The sequence below is a fragment of the Gasterosteus aculeatus genome, chromosome 7 (genome assembly GCF_964276395.1).
Source record: "Gasterosteus aculeatus chromosome 7, fGasAcu3.hap1.1, whole genome shotgun sequence".
In the NCBI taxonomy this organism is placed as follows: domain Eukaryota; kingdom Metazoa; phylum Chordata; class Actinopteri; order Perciformes; family Gasterosteidae; genus Gasterosteus; species Gasterosteus aculeatus.
The window spans coordinates 3,706,675-3,724,018 of NC_135694.1; the positions used below are offsets into that span (position 1 = coordinate 3,706,675).

At 50.0% G+C, this 17,344-nt stretch overlaps 2 protein-coding genes across 4 annotated transcripts in view; one reads left to right on the forward strand and one right to left on the reverse strand.

The window, feature by feature from the left end:
• The first annotated feature begins 213 nt into the window (after positions 1–213).
• On the forward strand, positions 214–2,720 carry txnb (thioredoxin b). Its single transcript, XM_040183083.2, has 5 exons — positions 214–550; positions 1,354–1,458; positions 1,878–1,943; positions 2,217–2,282; positions 2,369–2,720. The coding sequence occupies exons 1-5, from the start codon at positions 518–520 to the stop codon at positions 2,432–2,434; spliced, it is 336 nt and encodes a 111-aa protein (XP_040039017.1). The 5' UTR covers positions 214–517; the 3' UTR covers positions 2,435–2,720.
• A 53-nt stretch (positions 2,721–2,773) lies between these two features.
• Positions 2,774–17,344, reverse strand: part of svep1 (sushi, von Willebrand factor type A, EGF and pentraxin domain containing 1) — a 60,201-nt gene continuing 45,630 nt past the window's right edge. For 2 of the 3 annotated variants that reach the window (XM_040183076.2, XM_040183078.2), the window contains 25 exons: positions 17,163–17,320; positions 16,878–17,076; positions 16,592–16,767; positions 16,350–16,474; positions 16,115–16,244; positions 15,843–16,013; positions 15,520–15,693; positions 15,291–15,410; positions 15,015–15,191; positions 14,044–14,128; positions 13,723–13,914; positions 13,256–13,423; positions 12,494–13,166; positions 9,689–12,405; positions 9,310–9,544; positions 8,882–9,037; positions 8,290–8,353; positions 7,733–7,906; positions 7,465–7,641; positions 6,624–6,806; positions 5,325–5,495; positions 4,434–4,529; positions 4,198–4,293; positions 3,786–3,879; positions 2,774–3,085 (listed from right to left, as the gene is read on the reverse strand). In XM_040183076.2, the coding sequence (XP_040039010.2) occupies positions 3,055–3,085; positions 3,786–3,879; positions 4,198–4,293; positions 4,434–4,529; positions 5,325–5,495; positions 6,624–6,806; positions 7,465–7,641; positions 7,733–7,906; positions 8,290–8,353; positions 8,882–9,037; positions 9,310–9,544; positions 9,689–12,405; positions 12,494–13,166; positions 13,256–13,423; positions 13,723–13,914; positions 14,044–14,128; positions 15,015–15,191; positions 15,291–15,410; positions 15,520–15,693; positions 15,843–16,013; positions 16,115–16,244; positions 16,350–16,474; positions 16,592–16,767; positions 16,878–17,076; positions 17,163–17,320 (6,742 nt within the window). In that variant the 3' untranslated portion in view covers positions 2,774–3,054. The remainder of the gene's footprint in view (positions 3,086–3,785; positions 3,880–4,197; positions 4,294–4,433; positions 4,530–5,324; positions 5,496–6,623; positions 6,807–7,464; positions 7,642–7,732; positions 7,907–8,289; positions 8,354–8,881; positions 9,038–9,309; positions 9,545–9,688; positions 12,406–12,493; positions 13,167–13,255; positions 13,424–13,722; positions 13,915–14,043; positions 14,129–15,014; positions 15,192–15,290; positions 15,411–15,519; positions 15,694–15,842; positions 16,014–16,114; positions 16,245–16,349; positions 16,475–16,591; positions 16,768–16,877; positions 17,077–17,162; positions 17,321–17,344) is intronic. The other variant, XM_040183077.2, reaches the window with a different exon arrangement.

The following is a 17,344-nucleotide window of genomic DNA, read 5'->3' on the forward strand; positions in this document are numbered from 1 at the left end:
CTTGTAATAATTGTAATAATGTAAAGGCTGCATTTCCTCCATCGGCTGTTCATCCAAACGATTACAAAACGAGTCGAACAATTGAATAAATTCACCGAGAGACAACATTTTACATCAGTGCATTCACACACATTCTTGTTGCGCTAATGGGAGGAGAATTCCAATAAAAGCCCCAAAATACTTCTTTACTGGCAACCTTCAAAATAAAAGTCTGTATTGGAAAGCGCGTCGTGATGCAAAATACACAAAACAAATCAAATGGGACAATTACAGTGGAATCTTTACGAATTCAAAATACAACCAAAGCGCACTTCACATCCACAGCATGAACCCATGGCGTAACCCGGCCTAGCATTTACTACTGCTTTTATTTTGTTAACTCACACTCATTTCCGCCATTGATTGCCGTTACGGACTGACGTTGAGTGGCTTGATGCAGCTGCCATAAAACACGGCGTGTCGTCTCCGTTAAGTGACACTTGCTAACTCACTGTTCACTCCGAGGCACGCGCACAACATGGCAAACGCAGTCAGAGAAGTGGAATCTTTGGTAAGTTGTACTTGATTTATTTTACAGGGGTTTACCTTTTTTTTTTTCGTTGTTGAAAGCCACCATTGTAATTATTAATCCTGGTTTCCCACTGACGGTCGATGGCGTGCGAGTGTGACCACACGCGGCGTTTACGTTGTAGCTTTGTAGCGCGCTCGATAAGGATGTCTGAGCAGCCGGAGTGACGCTGCCCCGATTGCCCCTGAACGCTACCGGCCCGCGGGCTTCACCGCGAAGACCGCTACTCTCGGCGCGTTTACCCGGGACTTTACCCACAATGCACCGCTGTGACGCCGGAGCGGCGCTCGCGGACTCGATGGCCGGCTCACTCGTGCGAACCGCGGTGGCCGCGTCGTAGCGGCGATGCTAAAGCTAAACCAACTTGTAGCTAACGCCCTACGCGACGTGCCCTCCGCAGTAACGTAATATAGTTACGTCAGGGATGGGCAGTTTATGAATGAAGTTACTTTTTATGTAATTTAAGAGCTATTCTGGAACTATAATTACGTAGTTTACCCTCTATTGTCTGACTGAAGGCTCTTTGGTAAAGGGGCGGAACTTCCATAATGCAGTGTTGCTTTATGGCTTTTGTGTAATCTATGCTCAAAGTGAGCTACAATGAGGTGTGTGTGTGTGTGTGATACATGATCCGCCTCTGATGAGTGGAAGCTTTCAGATATGGCGAATGCATGTCTGGTTTTGCAGTGGCAGAAGCCAAGTAGCAGCAGCAAGACGTTAAACAAAGTGTTCTTTATTTCCCCGATATAAGCTGCAGTAACTCAGGGTTGGTCATTTCTCTGTAGGTGGAGTTCCACCAAATCCTGAAGGACTCCGGAGACAAGCTGGTTGTGGTGGACTTCACCGCCACCTGGTGCGGCCCCTGCAAAATGATCGCCCCAATATTTGTGGTAAGTCTACAATTGACGTTCAGGTATTGTTAAAAAAAAAATATATATATATATATATATATAATTTAAAAAATATTTAATATTTTACTTTATTTTTTCCACGTGCAATCCCTTAAAGCCAATGCTTCTTTTGGGAGGCTGTTTGTTCCTTCCACAACTATTGTTACGAGGTGTTTTTGTTACGCAGTTGCAGCCTTTTGTGTAACAAATGTTGCAAGTCTACATGGCCTTTCTTGCTCTTGGCAAACTTCTGTGTAACCGCTTCAACCTCGAAGAACTTAACAGGGAAAATGTCATGGTTGCACTTACCTAAAAAAAAAAAAGGTTTCTAGTAGATGCTTTCTTGATGGCATTGCAGCACGTTAGTTCTTTTTTTTTTTTTTTTTTTACCATTAATGCTCATCGATCTCCTCTTTCAGAAAGAGGCTGCAAAGCCTGAGAACAAGAACGTGGTTTTCCTGAAGGTGGACGTGGATGATTGTGAAGTAAGTGTGTTTTCTGTTCTTGGTTACCACTTCACTAAGTCTCGAGGCAATGTGAACTGTTCCTGAAATCCACTTCAGCAGAGTCACGTGACTCGTCTTTTCTTTGAGCTTCCGTGTGAAGTTTTTTTTATTTTTAAAGTCAAATACATACAAGGCTGTGACTATTGGAGAGGCCGTATATATCAATCCATTTATCTTAAATTCCTGTCGTTCCAAAGGTCTACAGAGGGTCTCCTCGCTGCAGGTGGTTTATTTTTATTTTTCTCTTTTCAGGATGTCAGTAAAGAATGCGGGATCAGCTGCATGCCCACTTTCCACTTCTACAAGAACGGCGCAAAGGTAAACAAGCGAGCGTACCGCCCGTCTGCAAAATCAGACAAGAGTATTTTGAGTCTCTCTTCAACTCGCCGTCCGCTGTCTTTCAGGTATTCGAGTTCTCCGGCGCCAACGTGGACACGTTGTTGGAAAAACTGGTGGCTCTGAGAACATGAAGTCCCAGCGGCGCTCTCCCCCCAGTAACGCCACCGTAGCCCTCCTGTACACGCATCAGAAAATTCCAGTTACTAGTTGTGTAACCAGCAGGTTGTCTCTTCCACACAGGCGTCTGGGGGACATGTCCTTTGTCCTTCTGTCTCTGTACTGAATTTTGGATTAAAACCTCATGACCACTTTTAGATCTTTTTTCATTTGAAATTGGCTCCTGACTCATTCCTGAACTTTCTTTTTTTCGAGGTCTGTTCAAGGTGGATTTTAATAAAAGAAGATGGCTTACAGGAACTTTGGGCTCTTCTTACTCACATTTGAACATGATACACAACCTGCTGAAAGGGTTTTTAAAGAGATGGTATTTATGCTTTAATAAAAATGTGAGAATAGTTTACACATATACATTGAGACAATCACAATTTTTTTTTTCTTTACTGTTTTTGTACACATCATACGTGTGTATATAGCAGCATATGTTTAATACTGTTGAGTCTCTATATGAAAAAATACAGCTTTATTTTACAAAACGGTTCTTGCTTTGCCTTTTGCAGAGATGAGAATGAATGGTTTACAAGTGTCACTTAAATATACAATAATTCACTTCATGAGGCCGTTCACATGGTCTTCAGATGTGATAGTATCCAGATTTCCTTTTCCTGCAAAAAGAAGAACCGATATTCAGTTAGTGTGTGAATATGACAAAAGCAACTGAACTATCACTCGTGAGGAAGTAAATTCATTTGAGTTTTGGTACACTGAACTCAAAACGACCTATAACCTTTCTCATTCAGCTAGTAAAAACACATTACCCAGAATGCTTTGTAGGAGAATTGGTAACCTAAATACTAGTATCTATTCAGTCGTGGCCTGGGTGTGGTGCTCTTACTAATGCTTCCCCGGCTTGGACGAACAGAACACAATGAAAAATGTTTTCGTGGTACTTTGCCAAATCTACACAGCTGTCTTTTAGCTGGCTATTTAAATTGAACTACAGAATATTACACCCGTCTCCGGTATAAAAATATATATATTCTACGAGACAAATTAAAACTCGTTTAGTTCACTAAATGTCTCTAAAGATAACACTTGTGATTGAATATTTCCTGATTACATCATCCACTGCAGGCCTTATACGCAGCTTCCGCGATGTGATCACTGGCTTTCGTTTCTAGTAAATCGCCCTTTTCTCAGAATTAGACACATGATACTATTGAATAAGCTACTTGTGCATTTCATGTACACATATCAAGCACTGTATTTATCAGCAATGTCAACCATTTGTATTTGTTACTTTAGTGGTTGCTGATAGTATTTATTTGACTGGGTTTTCTCCTCCTTGTCGCGGTCTCGAGTCACCTGGAGCAGTCGTGTCCGCTCCACCCGGCACTGCAGTGGCATCTGTTGGGCCTGATGCATCTGCCTCCGTTCAGACAGGGCGAGGAGCACACGGCTGTGGACACGAAAACAAAAACAAAATCAGGGAGGAAACGCGATACCGGCCCCACGGCATTCCAACCAACTGCCCTTTAATGGTGCGTCTTTTCAACGCCTACAAATAGACGTCAAAGAAACAAGTAGTAGTTTAAATAACGCATTGTAGGTTTAACAAGGCAGAAACTTGAGAATGAGAAAAATGAGAAAATAAAGAGAAATTACAAATAAAAGATGGAACGCTTTCTTTTGTCTGGTTCTCGGGGCAGAGGGCCAGTTAATGTATTATTATTTATATAGAAACAACGACAGCGATGGGACCGAACACGTGACTCACCGCTGTGACAGCGCGTGCCGCTCCAGCCCCCAGGGCACTCGCACCGGTACGGCGCCACGCAGCGGCCCCCGTTCAGGCAGGGCAGGATGCAGATAGCTGTTGGCGGGGAGGACAGGAGGAGGTCAACGCTCAGTTTGGGGACAACAAAAACGTTTTGAGATGGGTTTGACACCAAACAATCGCTGTGGACCCAGCTTCCCCCCCGTTCAGACGCCGTGCAGGCCCGGGATACTCACGCTCCTCACACAGGCGGCCCATCCAGCCCTCGGGGCAGGAGCAGCTGTTGGGCCGCTGGCACACGCCTCCGTTCTGGCAGTGCAGCCAGCACACGGCTGAGGGAGAGAGGACGCACACAAAACGTATGTTACATAATGCAGAATGTCCCACGGTTACACGCGCGCTGGACAACGATGGGGGGGTTACAACAACAACAGGCTTCATGCAAGACTCAGCGCAGACGTATCAAAGACAGCAACCCCCTCAGAGTGTGTGTGTGTGTGTGTAGACAAGAACAAGCACAGACTCAGCAGCTGTTGAGGAAATCGTAGCCTGGATCAATTCTTTTCTTTCCATTTTGAATCTCGTGTTGCAATGAAAAATCTGCATCGAAGGGAAGGAGCTCGGGTTTGTTATCTGCAGCCGTTGGTTGTAACCTGTCTCATCCACACAGCATATCTTAAACCCGCCCCGCATGCTGATCGACTGAGCGTATTGTACGACGCATCATATCAGAATTCTTCCGCTTTGATCCCGAAGGCCGTAAACCGACAGTAGGTTGAGCTTAGACAAATCGAGAAAGCTAGAAATATGTTAACATGACGTCACTTTGCATATTTGTATCCACAGGAATAGGAAAATTACACCAGTAGAGAACTTTAAGAACTAGGAGTTACAAGAGTTTTTTAATCCTCGAGCCGCCGCTTTAGGTCGACCACTACAACCACATCCTTTCCCCACCTACACCGGTGATGTTGGGTAAGAGCAGCGGTCCAGAGCAGAGCTAGAAAAGCGGATCAGCGGCATAACGTCACGCTGCAAGAGGGACAGTAAAAGAGGAAGCGGGACGTGTCCCGGTTGAAAAGGGGGAGTGTCCGTTCCCCAAACGCGCGGGCGGGGTGTCTCTCTACCTCTGCATGTGGGAGGCGGCGTCCAGGTGCCGTTCTCCAGACACCTGCTCCTTCCGACGCCCTCCATGGCGTAGCCGCCAAAGCACGAGTACACCGCCACGTCCCCAAACTGGAACACCGCCCCCCGCACCACCCCGTTGGCCACGTGGAGGGGGGGGCCACAGGACACCCCTGTACCAGATGGAACGACCCACGAGTTACTCACTACACGGTTTCTTCAGCTGCTCCTTTACTGAACTTCAAATATTCTGTTTGAGCAGAAAACAATTTACTACAGGAAGTGGACAAAATAAAAGAAACACTGCTTGTCACGAGGCGTAAATAAAAACGGAGGCCTCCCGTTGTTTCTGTACTGAAGAAAACCTCCCTCTCGTAATGATTATTCCTGCTGTCACATTACATCATTTTAAAGTATTTTACTCTTGTGCAGCAGCAGCAGGAGATCAGCTGTGCAACCATACAAACAGAAACATTAATAATCATACGAGTGTGTTTGTGGGACAGAGGGAGAAATTGGTGTCCATTGGATGAAATCAAGCTGTGTTCCCTGTGACCCTCGTTCATGCAAAATATCCAAATATACCCAATACTTCAGGTGCGCTGGACTACCTCCTCTGCCCAAAAAAGGACCAAAAAGATTAGAGGGAACATGCAAATATGGGAGAAAAAACATGCAAATAGAAACAAGGAACCATGGCGACGTGAGCGCGATTGTGTTGCGTTCAGGACGACTGGATGCAAGAAACATCAGAGGACTATTTGACAACAGTTGCCATAGAAGCCTCAGCCCCTAATTAGTCCAGCACACAGGGAGCAAACACTGTGTTTGATGCAGCCATGTTTGTTACGATAGAAGCTCAGCGAGACAAATGGAAAGGATGCTTCAGCTAACAGGCAGATTTGAGCCTGAGTATCTGATGATGAGGAGCATGCAGAGGTGTCAAATATGAAATACACAATTTCTACTTCATTGACTCTTGAGTTAGGACATAATTTGCTGGTTTGAGTGCATATCCACATCCTAACTTCATAGAACATGATTTACAACCTGGATCTCAACTTGAGATCCTCACTGCAAATTTTAATTAAACATTTTTAATTAATTAAATAAAAAAACAAGGCAGAAACACTATCAACATACTGCAAATTGTATTCACCTATTGACTTGACTATTGAATATATTCACTACTCTTGATATGTCTCTGTCAATATTTGTGGCCATTTGCAGCGTCATTGTTGATGGATTAAGTGGCCGCATCTTTTGGGTGAGGTTCTACATTCATCTCAAACACCACCTACTTTCGCAGGCGGAACTGACGGGGCTCCATGTCCGGTCGGGCCTGCAGGTGATGGTGCCGCTGCCTCTGATCTGCAGACCTTTGGGACAGGTGACACGGACCGACTGTCCAACGGGAAACTCCTGCTGGGAGCCGTGTCTCCTACTGACCTCCCTCCAGCCTGGAGGAGCCGGGCACGACTTGGCTGCAAGGAGCAAACACGCAGGATTATTCATTAATAGAGGTCTTCATCGAGTAGACGCGCTGGGTCGGTCAGCACATGCACAGACATGACATTTAGTAGCTAACGTGGATGACATGTGCCACGGCTCTGGCTGTAAAGGCAATAATCTAGTACAAATACATTCACCATTGCACCACTGCATACCACAGAGGTAAGTGACAAAGACGAATCAAAAGGACATTATTGGCTATTCAAGTTACTATTTCTGTGGCGGGAAGTTCTATGGTCCCATGCACTACTTCTACTTTCAGTTATATTTGAATGAAGATAAGTTACTCTACAACAAACTTCTTCTCAAGTGAGCAGAAGGTTCCTTGAATAGGACTTTTCTGGTAAACAGCTCGGACTGATCATGAGCTGGATGGAGGAACGTCTCTGAATCATTGCTGTTTGTGCCATTGCCCATGTTGCAAAACAAATAACAGCGCACTGAGTGTGTGTGTTGCAAACGTTCCCTCTGTTGTTGAAAAAGCGATTGTTGTGACAGCAAAGAGCTGTAGAGCAGAAAGACAATCACAACAGGAAGTCTAACACACCAATCCACTCATTCCTGTCACAGCCGCTTAACTTCTGCTGTGTTTGTGTATACAGGTTTCTGTCAGGAGGGGGGTGTTCTCACGTTGGCAGGTGGGGAAGCTGGAGCTCCAGGTGTTGCCCCCCATGCACACCACCAGAGAATCTCCCACCAGGTCGTAGCCTTTATCACACTGGAACTCCACGGCGCGTCCCGTGTTCAGGCTGAGCTCTTGTACCTTCCCGTTCTGCATCTGCTCCGGGCCGTCGCAGCCTTTGACCGCTGACACGAGAGGGAAATGGTGCAGAGTAAAAACATTTTTTTGCAGGCAGAATCAACGGTTAATGCGTTGCCTCCTGGTCCTCTTCCATACCTTCACATGTTGGGGCCGGCTGGCTCCACGAGCCGTTGGCTAAACAGACGAGGGTCTTTTGGCCGTGCAGCTGCAGGCCGGTCGTACATACGTAACTGGCATTGTTTAGGTAAGTCTGGCCTGTTGTTTGGACGTGTGCGTGCTGCACTGCGGGGGGAGGCCCACAGGATTGTGCTGAGGAGACAACAGACAAGCGTTCATGCATTTAACGTACGTTGGGGTTGATTTCTGTGTGTGTCTGTGTGCAGATCTAGTTTAACCGGTTGCACAATATTTAATTAGAGCAGGATGAACATGGAGGGTCATATACAGATACTTTTATGTTTCCGTATGAAACAACAACCTACAACACTCACAAATTCAGAAATATAAATATAACAGAAAACAAGATCAATATATAGTGTGAAGACAACGTTTTCAAAGCAGGGAGAAAAATATCTAAATAATTGACAAATTAACAAACAAATTTCCCAGGAGACCATGTTTATAGGTTTTAATCATCTTAATGTGAGATCTGCAGCTGTTTTATTATTGCTGGCTGTCAGTAACAAACCTACCAACACACAAAGGCTGGGTGCCACTCCATGTTCTGTCTCCCTGGCAGGTCCGGATAGAGTCTCCCTGTGACAATGAGAACAATGCGTAAAGATACAAGGATAGCAGATGACCTGAGCTTTGTCTAGATATATTGATTCTCAGAAATAGCAGGACAGGATCAATCATTTCTTTCGCAACTGACTGACACAATTGACTTTTTCACTGTAATAATATTGTTTAACTGCTTTTCAAATCAGCAGTTTGTCTTCTGTGTGAGTCACCAGTGTACTGAAAGTGGTGAGCATTCAAATTGCAGAGGCCATAGTGGTCTATCAGGAACAGTGACTCAGCTCTGTTTGCCCTGTAACTGCTATCAATTCAGGAAGGTCATGTGACTTTCTGTAATCTGATGGTCTGCATTTGGGTTTACTGTGTTGTTTGACAACCCAGTGCAGGAAAGGAGAGGAAACCCCCTGATGGTTTTAAGAAAAAAATGCCTTTCTATACTCAAATTATCTTATTATGTTAAATTAAAACAGTTCTCAGCTGAGGACATTTTATAAATGTTTTCTGAACAGTGTACAGAAGGAAACTCAGCCTGATGATCATCACCTTCATGTCAAAGCCTGGCAGGCATGAGTACAGGACAGAGTCTCCGTAGTTAAAGCTGTCCCCCTCGGTGACGCCGTGAAGAAGAGGGTGGGGTTTCTCACAAACCGCAACCTTACAGGAAACGGTGGAGATTTCTGGAGCCCAGCCTCCACCCAGCTGAGACAGGACAGGAAAGTACTGCATTAATTATGGATTCCAACTGGCACGTTTAGTGGGAAAGAGGAGAGCTGTGTGAACCCTCAATTACAGCTGAATACCTCTGCATCGCTCCAAATCTCAAAACAAAAACTACAGTTATCTGAAAAAGGAGGTAAAACGATTTATTTGCATGTAAATAAAGGGACCAAGAACACCGTGTTTTACCAGGAAGTCACACATAAATTCAAAGAATTGAAAAAGGACTAATAATTGACCAACATCTTTCCCACCTGACACTCAGCCAGTGCTGACCCCTGCAGGTGGAGACCTGGAGGGCAGGAGAGGGTGACGGTTCCCTTCACGGGGGTGAGCTGCTTCCCGGTGATTATCAGATTGGGGACGGATGAGTTGCTGGGGAGCAGACAGGGGGTCGGGCTGCACCGAACGCTGTGTTTGGACCAGGTGCCGTCGCTCTGGCACGAGAGAGCGCCTGTCTGCGTTGACGGGGTGTAACCATCCTCACACCTGGGGAGCGAGCGAGTTCACAGGAGAGTAATTAGGCTCATAGGTTCATCGGAAGTCCTAGACTGTCTGCACTGAGGAGTATGTGCCAGAAAGATAAGGAAATAATGTTTCCACAGAAGTCAAAGTAAGAACTGTAATATCTACCTGTATTTGATCTGGTTTGGGAAGGTGAAGGTGTCTCCCATCACCTGAGCGTGGGCCACAGCTGGAGGTATCCCACAGCTCACAGGCTCACAGCTGATCCTAGGTTCCCCCCACCTGCCGTCTCTTCTGCAGGAGATGTTTGGGTACCCTTTTTCCTGGTAGCCGGGGCGACACCTGTACATCACCGTGTCCGTGAAGGAGTTGCTGCCTCCCTGCAGGACGGCGTTGGGGACTGCAGGCGGGGCGACGCTGCACCTCCCCCGCCCACACACCGGCACGCCGGGGCTCCACACGCCCCCCTTCTCGCACGCCGCCTGAGAGGGCCCCAGCAGCTTGTGGCCCTCGTCACACTTGAAGTGGACCGAGTCGCCGCAGGCGCGGTCGCGGCCGACAACCACGCCGAACCTGAGCGACGGGAGCGCGCAGACGCACGGCCGGCACTGAGGCACCGCGCCCACCCAGAGGCCTCGGGCGGAGCACCGCAGGAAGGGATCCCCGACGACCTCGTAGCCGTCGAAGCAGACGTACTCCACCACGTCGTCGTAGTCGAAGCTGGAGCCGTTCAGGAAGCCGTGACTGATGTCCTCGGGGGGGTCGCAGCTTACGATGTCACAGCGAGGCGCGGGTTTGTCCCAAAGTCCGTCCGATTGGCATGTCTGCGCTGGGTCTCCGTTGAGCGCGTATCCCTCGTCACATTCGTAGCTTACCTTGCTGTTGATGCCGAACTCGGAGCCCAAAACCCGGCCGTTGGGGATGGCTGAGGGTTTGCCGCAGTGGGCCGGTACGCAGGCGGGAGACCCGTGGCTCCAGGTGCTATCGGCCTGACAAACACTGACTGATTCCCCTTGTAGCAGGAAGCCGGGCTGGCAGCTCAGTTCTATCTCATTATTATAGCTGTACTCCTCTCCTTTAACGGTAATATCGCTGGGGACCTCCGGGGGACCACAAGAGACCGGCTCACAAAAAGGCTTCTGTCCGCTCCACTTCCCGTCCGCCCGGCAGACAATGGTGTCGCTGCCCTTCAGGACGAACCCGGGACTACACTCATAGCGCAACGCCTCGGGATACACAAAAGCGCCGCCGCGGGCTGAGCCGTTGGCGACGGCGCCCGGGTCGCCACAGGAGACCGGCCGACAAACCGGGGCGTCGCGTGTCCACAGTCGCCCCGACACGCACTCCCTCACGGCCTCCCCCTCCAGCTCGTATCCGTCCTCGCAAGCATACGTGACCGTGCTGCCGAAGGAGGTGTCGGTCACATTCACCCGGCCGCGTTCCGGAGCGGGTGGCGTTTCACACTCTGCGGGGACACAGGACGGCGCCGTACCGCTCCAGCCTCCGTCCTCCTGACACGTCAACCTGGTGGGCCTCGTGATGTCGTAGCCTTTGTGGCAACGGTACTCGATAAACGTCCCATGAAGGAAGCTCAGGTCCATGGGCGGGATCAATGCACCGGCGCCGTCCGAGCTTCCCGAGAGCTGCGCCACCCTCACATATTCCCCAAAGTCGATGTGCGGAGGCAAGCCGCAGTCCGAGGGCACGCAGACGGGAACAGAGCTCGACCAGCCGAACTCCTCGCAGGTCAAATGGTCCTGGCCTACCAGCTGGAAGCCAGGGAAGCAGCTGTAGAAAATGGTGACCCCAAAACTGTGGTCCTGCCCCTCGACGAATCCGTTCTCGATGGGTTGGGGTGGGCTGCAGGAAATCTCCACGCACGCCGGCGGCTTAGTGTCCCACTCTCCACTGGCCAGGCACTTCAGAGTCTCCGGGCCGTGGAGACGATAACCTCTACGGCAGGAGTAGGTGGCGCTGTGACCAAACTGGAGTTTTGTATAAATCACTTTTCCATTGGCTGTTTGTTTCGGGATTGAGCATTCAATTGGGCGACACGACGGCACGCCTCCAATCCAGAGTCCCGTCTCCCCGCAGAGGACGGTGGAGTTGCCAACTAAGTTGTATCCGGTCTTACAGCCGTACAGCGCTTTGCTGAGGAACATCAGACCCTGGACGTCGACAATGCCATTCGAGATCTCCACGGGCTGCGGGCATTCAACGGGGATGCACTCTGGGTACGGACTGCTCCACTGCCCGCTAGCCAGACACGACACGGAGCTTTCCTTCCTCATCGTGAAGCCGTCCATGCAGGCGTAGCTCACCACGGAGCTGAAAGGGAACGGAGACGAGGACGAAGAGGCCCTGCCGAACGACACCTCAGGCGGCGGGCTGCAAAACACCTGCTGGCACACGGGAAAGGTGTCGTTCCACTCCTGGGACGGGGTGCAGCGGAGGATCCGGGTCCCCTCCAGGACGTAGCCGTCCTCGCAGGACAGTTCCACCGTGCCGGATTCTGAGTCCAGGCTCTTCAGGACCAGGTGGTTCTCCTCCAGCGGCGGCTCGGGACACTGCACCGGCGAGCAGCGAGGACGCCTCGACTTGTCCCACCGGCCGTACTTCAGACAGGTCCAGGTGGCGTCCCCCGCCAGCTCGTAGCCCTCGTCACAGAAGTATTGCACTTTTTGGCCCACCTGGAAATCGGACCCCCGGTAATGTCCGTGGACGACGTTGGGCGGGGGCTCACAGGTCAGAAGGACACAGCTCGGGGGGTCGTCGTTGGACCACTGGCGGTTGGCCTGGCAAACGCGATCCGGACTACCGATCAGTCTGTATCCGGCGTTACAGGCGTACGTCATCCTGCTGTTGAAGGTGAATCGAACTCTGGCCTGTGGGAGAATTAACAAGAATTACAGGAATGTTGGAATCACAAAGAAAAATGTTTTCTTTGTGGTCTAAGAGCAGAACGTGGCCTACCTTGATGTATCCATTCCTGAGCAGAGGAGGTGGCGAGCAGGAAACGGGCACGCAGCTCGGCAAAGCCCCTCCCCACTCCCCGTTGGCCTTGCAGGTCCTCCTCTTCTCCCCTCGGATCAGGAAGCCTTTATCGCAGCTGTACGCCACCACGGCTCCAAAACTGTAGTCGGCCCCGCTCGGGTACCCGCGGTCGATGCTCTCCGGCTTGGAGCACCGGACCGGCGTGCAGCCGACATCGTGCGGCGAGGGCTCCCACGCCCCGCCCATCAGACACCTCAGCGTGGCCGTGGTGTTCAGCATGAAGCCCTCCTCACATTTGTAGCTCACTTCGGTGTTGCTGGCATACTTGGGTTTGTTGACTGAATCCAAAATGGCGTGGGGAAGTTCGGGTGGACGCAGGCAGAAGTTTGCAATGCAGCGAGGGGGCTCGGCGCCGCCGGGGGGCGTCCACGCGCCGTGAGCGTTGCACACCATCTTAGAGTTGTTGCCGGCGGTGTATCCGTCGGTGCAGTAGTAGTTAGCGGTGTCGCCGAACAGCTGGTGGCTCTCGTAGGGTTCAGCGTGGTCAACGGCGGGCGGGGGGCCACAGGAGCGCGGCACACACTGGGCAGAGCTGTCACTCCACTGGCCACTTGGCAGACATTCTCTGGTCTCCGGGCCAATCAGAGTGTAGCTGTGAGAGAGATCAGGAAGTCGGAGCTCAGTATGAGCTGGTAACATTTCAGTGGGTGAGTTGGACCAATCGAGCGGAGCCACATTTACCCTTCTTTGCAGACGTAGTGCACCGTGTTTCCCAGTTCAAAGTTCTCGCCCACGGTCACGGCGTCCCTCAGCGCCGGCGGCTCGCCGCACAGGACGTTCACACAGCGGGGGACGGGCCTGCTCCACTCGCCCGACGCTTCACAGACCACTTCCATGGAGCCCTGTGGCCTGTGGCGAGTGGAATCGCAGAGTCACACAATATCGCAATCACATGCGAAATGAATACATCACATCAGGGGCTTCGTACCTTTACAACGTCTTATGAATTAACTGACTCAATAAGTTCCTGTGCATTTGAAAACGTATTTTGGGCCGTTTCTCTTTCTATTAAGCAGTCATAATAAAGATCTGGTGTGGAACAAATCAAAACAATGAAATGTGTGGATCATTATTTAATAAATGAACTGATCAAACACCTCCAGAAAGGGCTGTGAAAGAAGAACAGAGTAGATTTAACTTATTCGTACCTGTATCCCTGAAAGCAGGTGTACGTAACAGTGGACCGGTAGGTGTCCGTGTAGAGATTGTATTCGGCGTTCCCGACAGTTGGAGGGCCCCCGCAGGTCACCGGGTGACAGACAGGCGGCGTCCCGCTCCACCTCAGACTGGCGAGACACTGGAACTCATAAGGGATCCGAGGCAGGAAGCCGTGGGCACAGCTGAGGAGAAGGGAAACAGACTGAGGGACAAGCTCCACTCAACTTCCCTCAGGGTACGCGCTGATACCTCCCGAAATATTTCCCACTGTCATCATTACAACATGGTAATGGAGGGGATGCAAATAATACCTGAAAGTCACCTTGCTTCCATAGGTGAAGTTGTTTCCCTTCATGACGGAGTTCTCTGGGGCGGATGGCGTCGGGCAGGAGAGGGCTGACGGGCAACAACCACACACGGATGATTAGTAACTTATTTAAATTCCGTTCGAGCAGAAAAGTGAAATGACTACACTCATTTCAATGGGTAGAGGCACAATGGCAGATGCCTCTCAGCGGTATTATTCATCCAGGATTAATGCCAGAATACATTTTACTTTAATAGGATAGAAGAGCACACAGTTGAGTGCTTGCATGGATAGAAGCCAAAGAGGCCTGACTGAGAGGCATTAGTGAACGATGTTGAGCAAGACATTAAAGTGGTACTTTGGTAATTAGATATTGCACTTCCGTAAAGTTGGAGGACTCGCATGAAGTGAAGCATAACGTAAAGCAACAGAGCCACCGGCTGTTTGGAGACACACATGAAGCCTCCAAATTTGGACCGTCCATGTCCGTGTAAATTGGTCACACCAGGGATACTGCAGTTAAACAACATGAAAGGATATTTTCCACCTCACACAATGATGTCACTGAATTTGTGTTTCGGGCAAAACACAGTTGTTTTTTATACCTCAGATGACCTGCCGGACTTTTACAACACAATCGCTCCGCTGGCAGAACGTAAGAGCTCTGCACAATCTGCGAGCGTAAGTCGGTTCCTCGTTTCTCTATGAGGAAGAATGTGGCTGAGAGCCAAGATGGAGATGCTGCGGTGGTCATGCCTTTCAGCCCGCTGCGCAGGGGAGGACAAAAGGACTGCTGCATCACCCCTTCCCGGCATAATGTGTGTTTGTGATGTACATGCGTGTATATTTGTGCCTGGAAATGTTTGTGCCGTCTGCTTTTGTGTGTTTTTAATCTGTTTGTTTGCTGTAACTGCAGATGCGTTTTTGGACCCCACTGCCAAGAGATGCACCATTGATGATTTTACTCGTCCTCACCTCTGCAGTATGGGATCGCCTCGTCCCAGCTCCCCGTCTCCAGGCAGAGGAGGCGAGACGAGCCGATCAGCTCGTATCCGTTGTCGCAGCCAAAAACCACCTCGCCGCCCATCAGGAAGTTGCTGCCGTCTCTGTGACCGAATTCTGGAGACCCGGGGTTCTCACACTTCACCGGCGCTGGATGAAGGAACCAAACAGGTGACCATTAAGATTATATATAGACGGGTGAATTTCTTTGTGTTTTTTTTAATAGGATATTGGCTGGTGGCTGGTTACCGGTGCAGTTCTTTCCGTCTCCGTTGTACGGGTGCACACAAGTGCAGGTGTAGGAGCCGTCCGTGTTACGACAACTGGCGTGTTCATCACAGTCCGATCCCAGAGCGCACTCGTCCACATCTGAGCACGCACACAGGAGAATGTGTACATTACAAAGACATTTCGCTCCTCGTCAATCTGGAAAAAGGGGACTTTATTTATTGCTCAAATATGTTATTTAATGCCGCACCGAGACAGGCCGGTGGATGTGCACCCCATTTGCCACTGTTGGTGCAGTGCACCTTGGTGTCACCCAGCAGGTAAAAGCCAACGTTACACTGATAGACCACAGAGCTGCTGGCATGGAAGTCCGTCCCCTGAAACAAGCCGTTCTCCAGAGGACGAGGAGGCCCACAGGACACTCCTGCAACACAAGTGTCAAAATATTTATCATTTTCTCACTCTCACAGGCTCTCTGCCGATAGCTGTATTATCTTTATGTATGTCGATGTTTCATACATACGTCTCATTAACAATTCAAACCACAGAGCAGTGTGTGTGTCTCTGTCTTACGTTCACAGCTGGGCAGAGGCTGGCTCCACTCTCCTTTATTTTGGCACTGTAGCACCGGCTCCCCCCGCAGGTAGAAGCCGGGATCACAGGACAGCTGAACCTGGGCCCCGGGGCTCACCTCCACAGTGGAGGCGTGCAGGTGGGGCACGGCGCTCTCCAGTTTGGGGCAATCTGGAAGGACCAGGAATAATTTTTTGGGTGTGAGGTCAAAACATCTTATTCCAATACATAGTGCATTTCAGAAATGTATGGTTCTGCGAAGCCTCTTTTACCTGCGCAGAAAACGCTGCTGAGGTTTACTTTGACTCGGCCCACCACACCGCTGAGGAAGTCTGGCCAGGCGAGGACGTTCCCTCTGTGCGTCACATGGGAGGATGGACAGCTGCTGGCCAGGACCTTTATCTACAGTCACATAGCATTCCTGTTTTATGACTCTTGGTAATTAGAATATACATGTGTTCCAATTGGCCAATGCCTATTTGAACTGAAACACTGATTACATCTCACCTGTTGAGGTGTGAGAACACGATCCCAGATGTTGAGTTGGCTGATGGAGCCGACAAAGGATTCCACAGGATTGAAGCCTTCGCCCCTCTGATCCTGGTCCTGACCCAACACCAGCGCACCGCCACCTATAGGACACAGGTCAAAGGTCACAGGTTAACCCCAACTCACTGCGACATTATTCATCTAGTCCACTTGGTGACTACGCGGATCGAGAGGTGAGCAGGTCGAGGATAGCACTACACCTGGGATGGTGGTGCCGACTGACAGGCCTTTGCCTCCGTCCGAGGGCTTCCCGTTGATGTAGATTCTCCAGTCGCCATCCCAGCTCCTCCAGGACACCCCAATGTGGTACCATTGACCCGTGTTCACTGCAAGGCAGTCAGTGATCCGCTCTTTCCCGTTTACGTACAGCACCCACCTGTAGGGGGGCGGGACAGTCAAAGGATTCAATGAAAGCTACACAAATGATTAGGGGGCACTTTTTAGTCTGCTAAAGTAGAGGTTCTGCAGGGTTAAATCATCACTGACCCATTGTAGTCTATGAGAAGGAAAGCGTTGTCGCTGCCCTCCACAGCGTAGGAGACAGGTGTGCCATAGTTGGTGGTGTCTGATGACTTCATCCAAAAGGTGCAGGTGATCTCCGTCAGCGCCGGCATCATTCCATCCATCATTACGTAACCGTGGATACCAGACACCTCAAAGTCCAGGTTGAAGGCGGAGGACATCTCTGATGAGGCAGAAGAAAAAGCATTATTTTTCATCTTCTATATGTCAGATCTTTGGATAAACACAAAACACTCTGTCCTATAGTACCTGTCTCACACCTGGTTCCGTTGAACCCAGGGAGGCATCGGCAGGTGTAGGACCCAAGGCCGTCCAGACAGCTGGCCCCGTTCACACAGGGGTTCGGGTCGCACTCGTCCACGTCCACCTCACACAGCCGGCCGCGGTAGCCACCGACACACTGACACCTTAGGTTACACATCGGGAAGCAC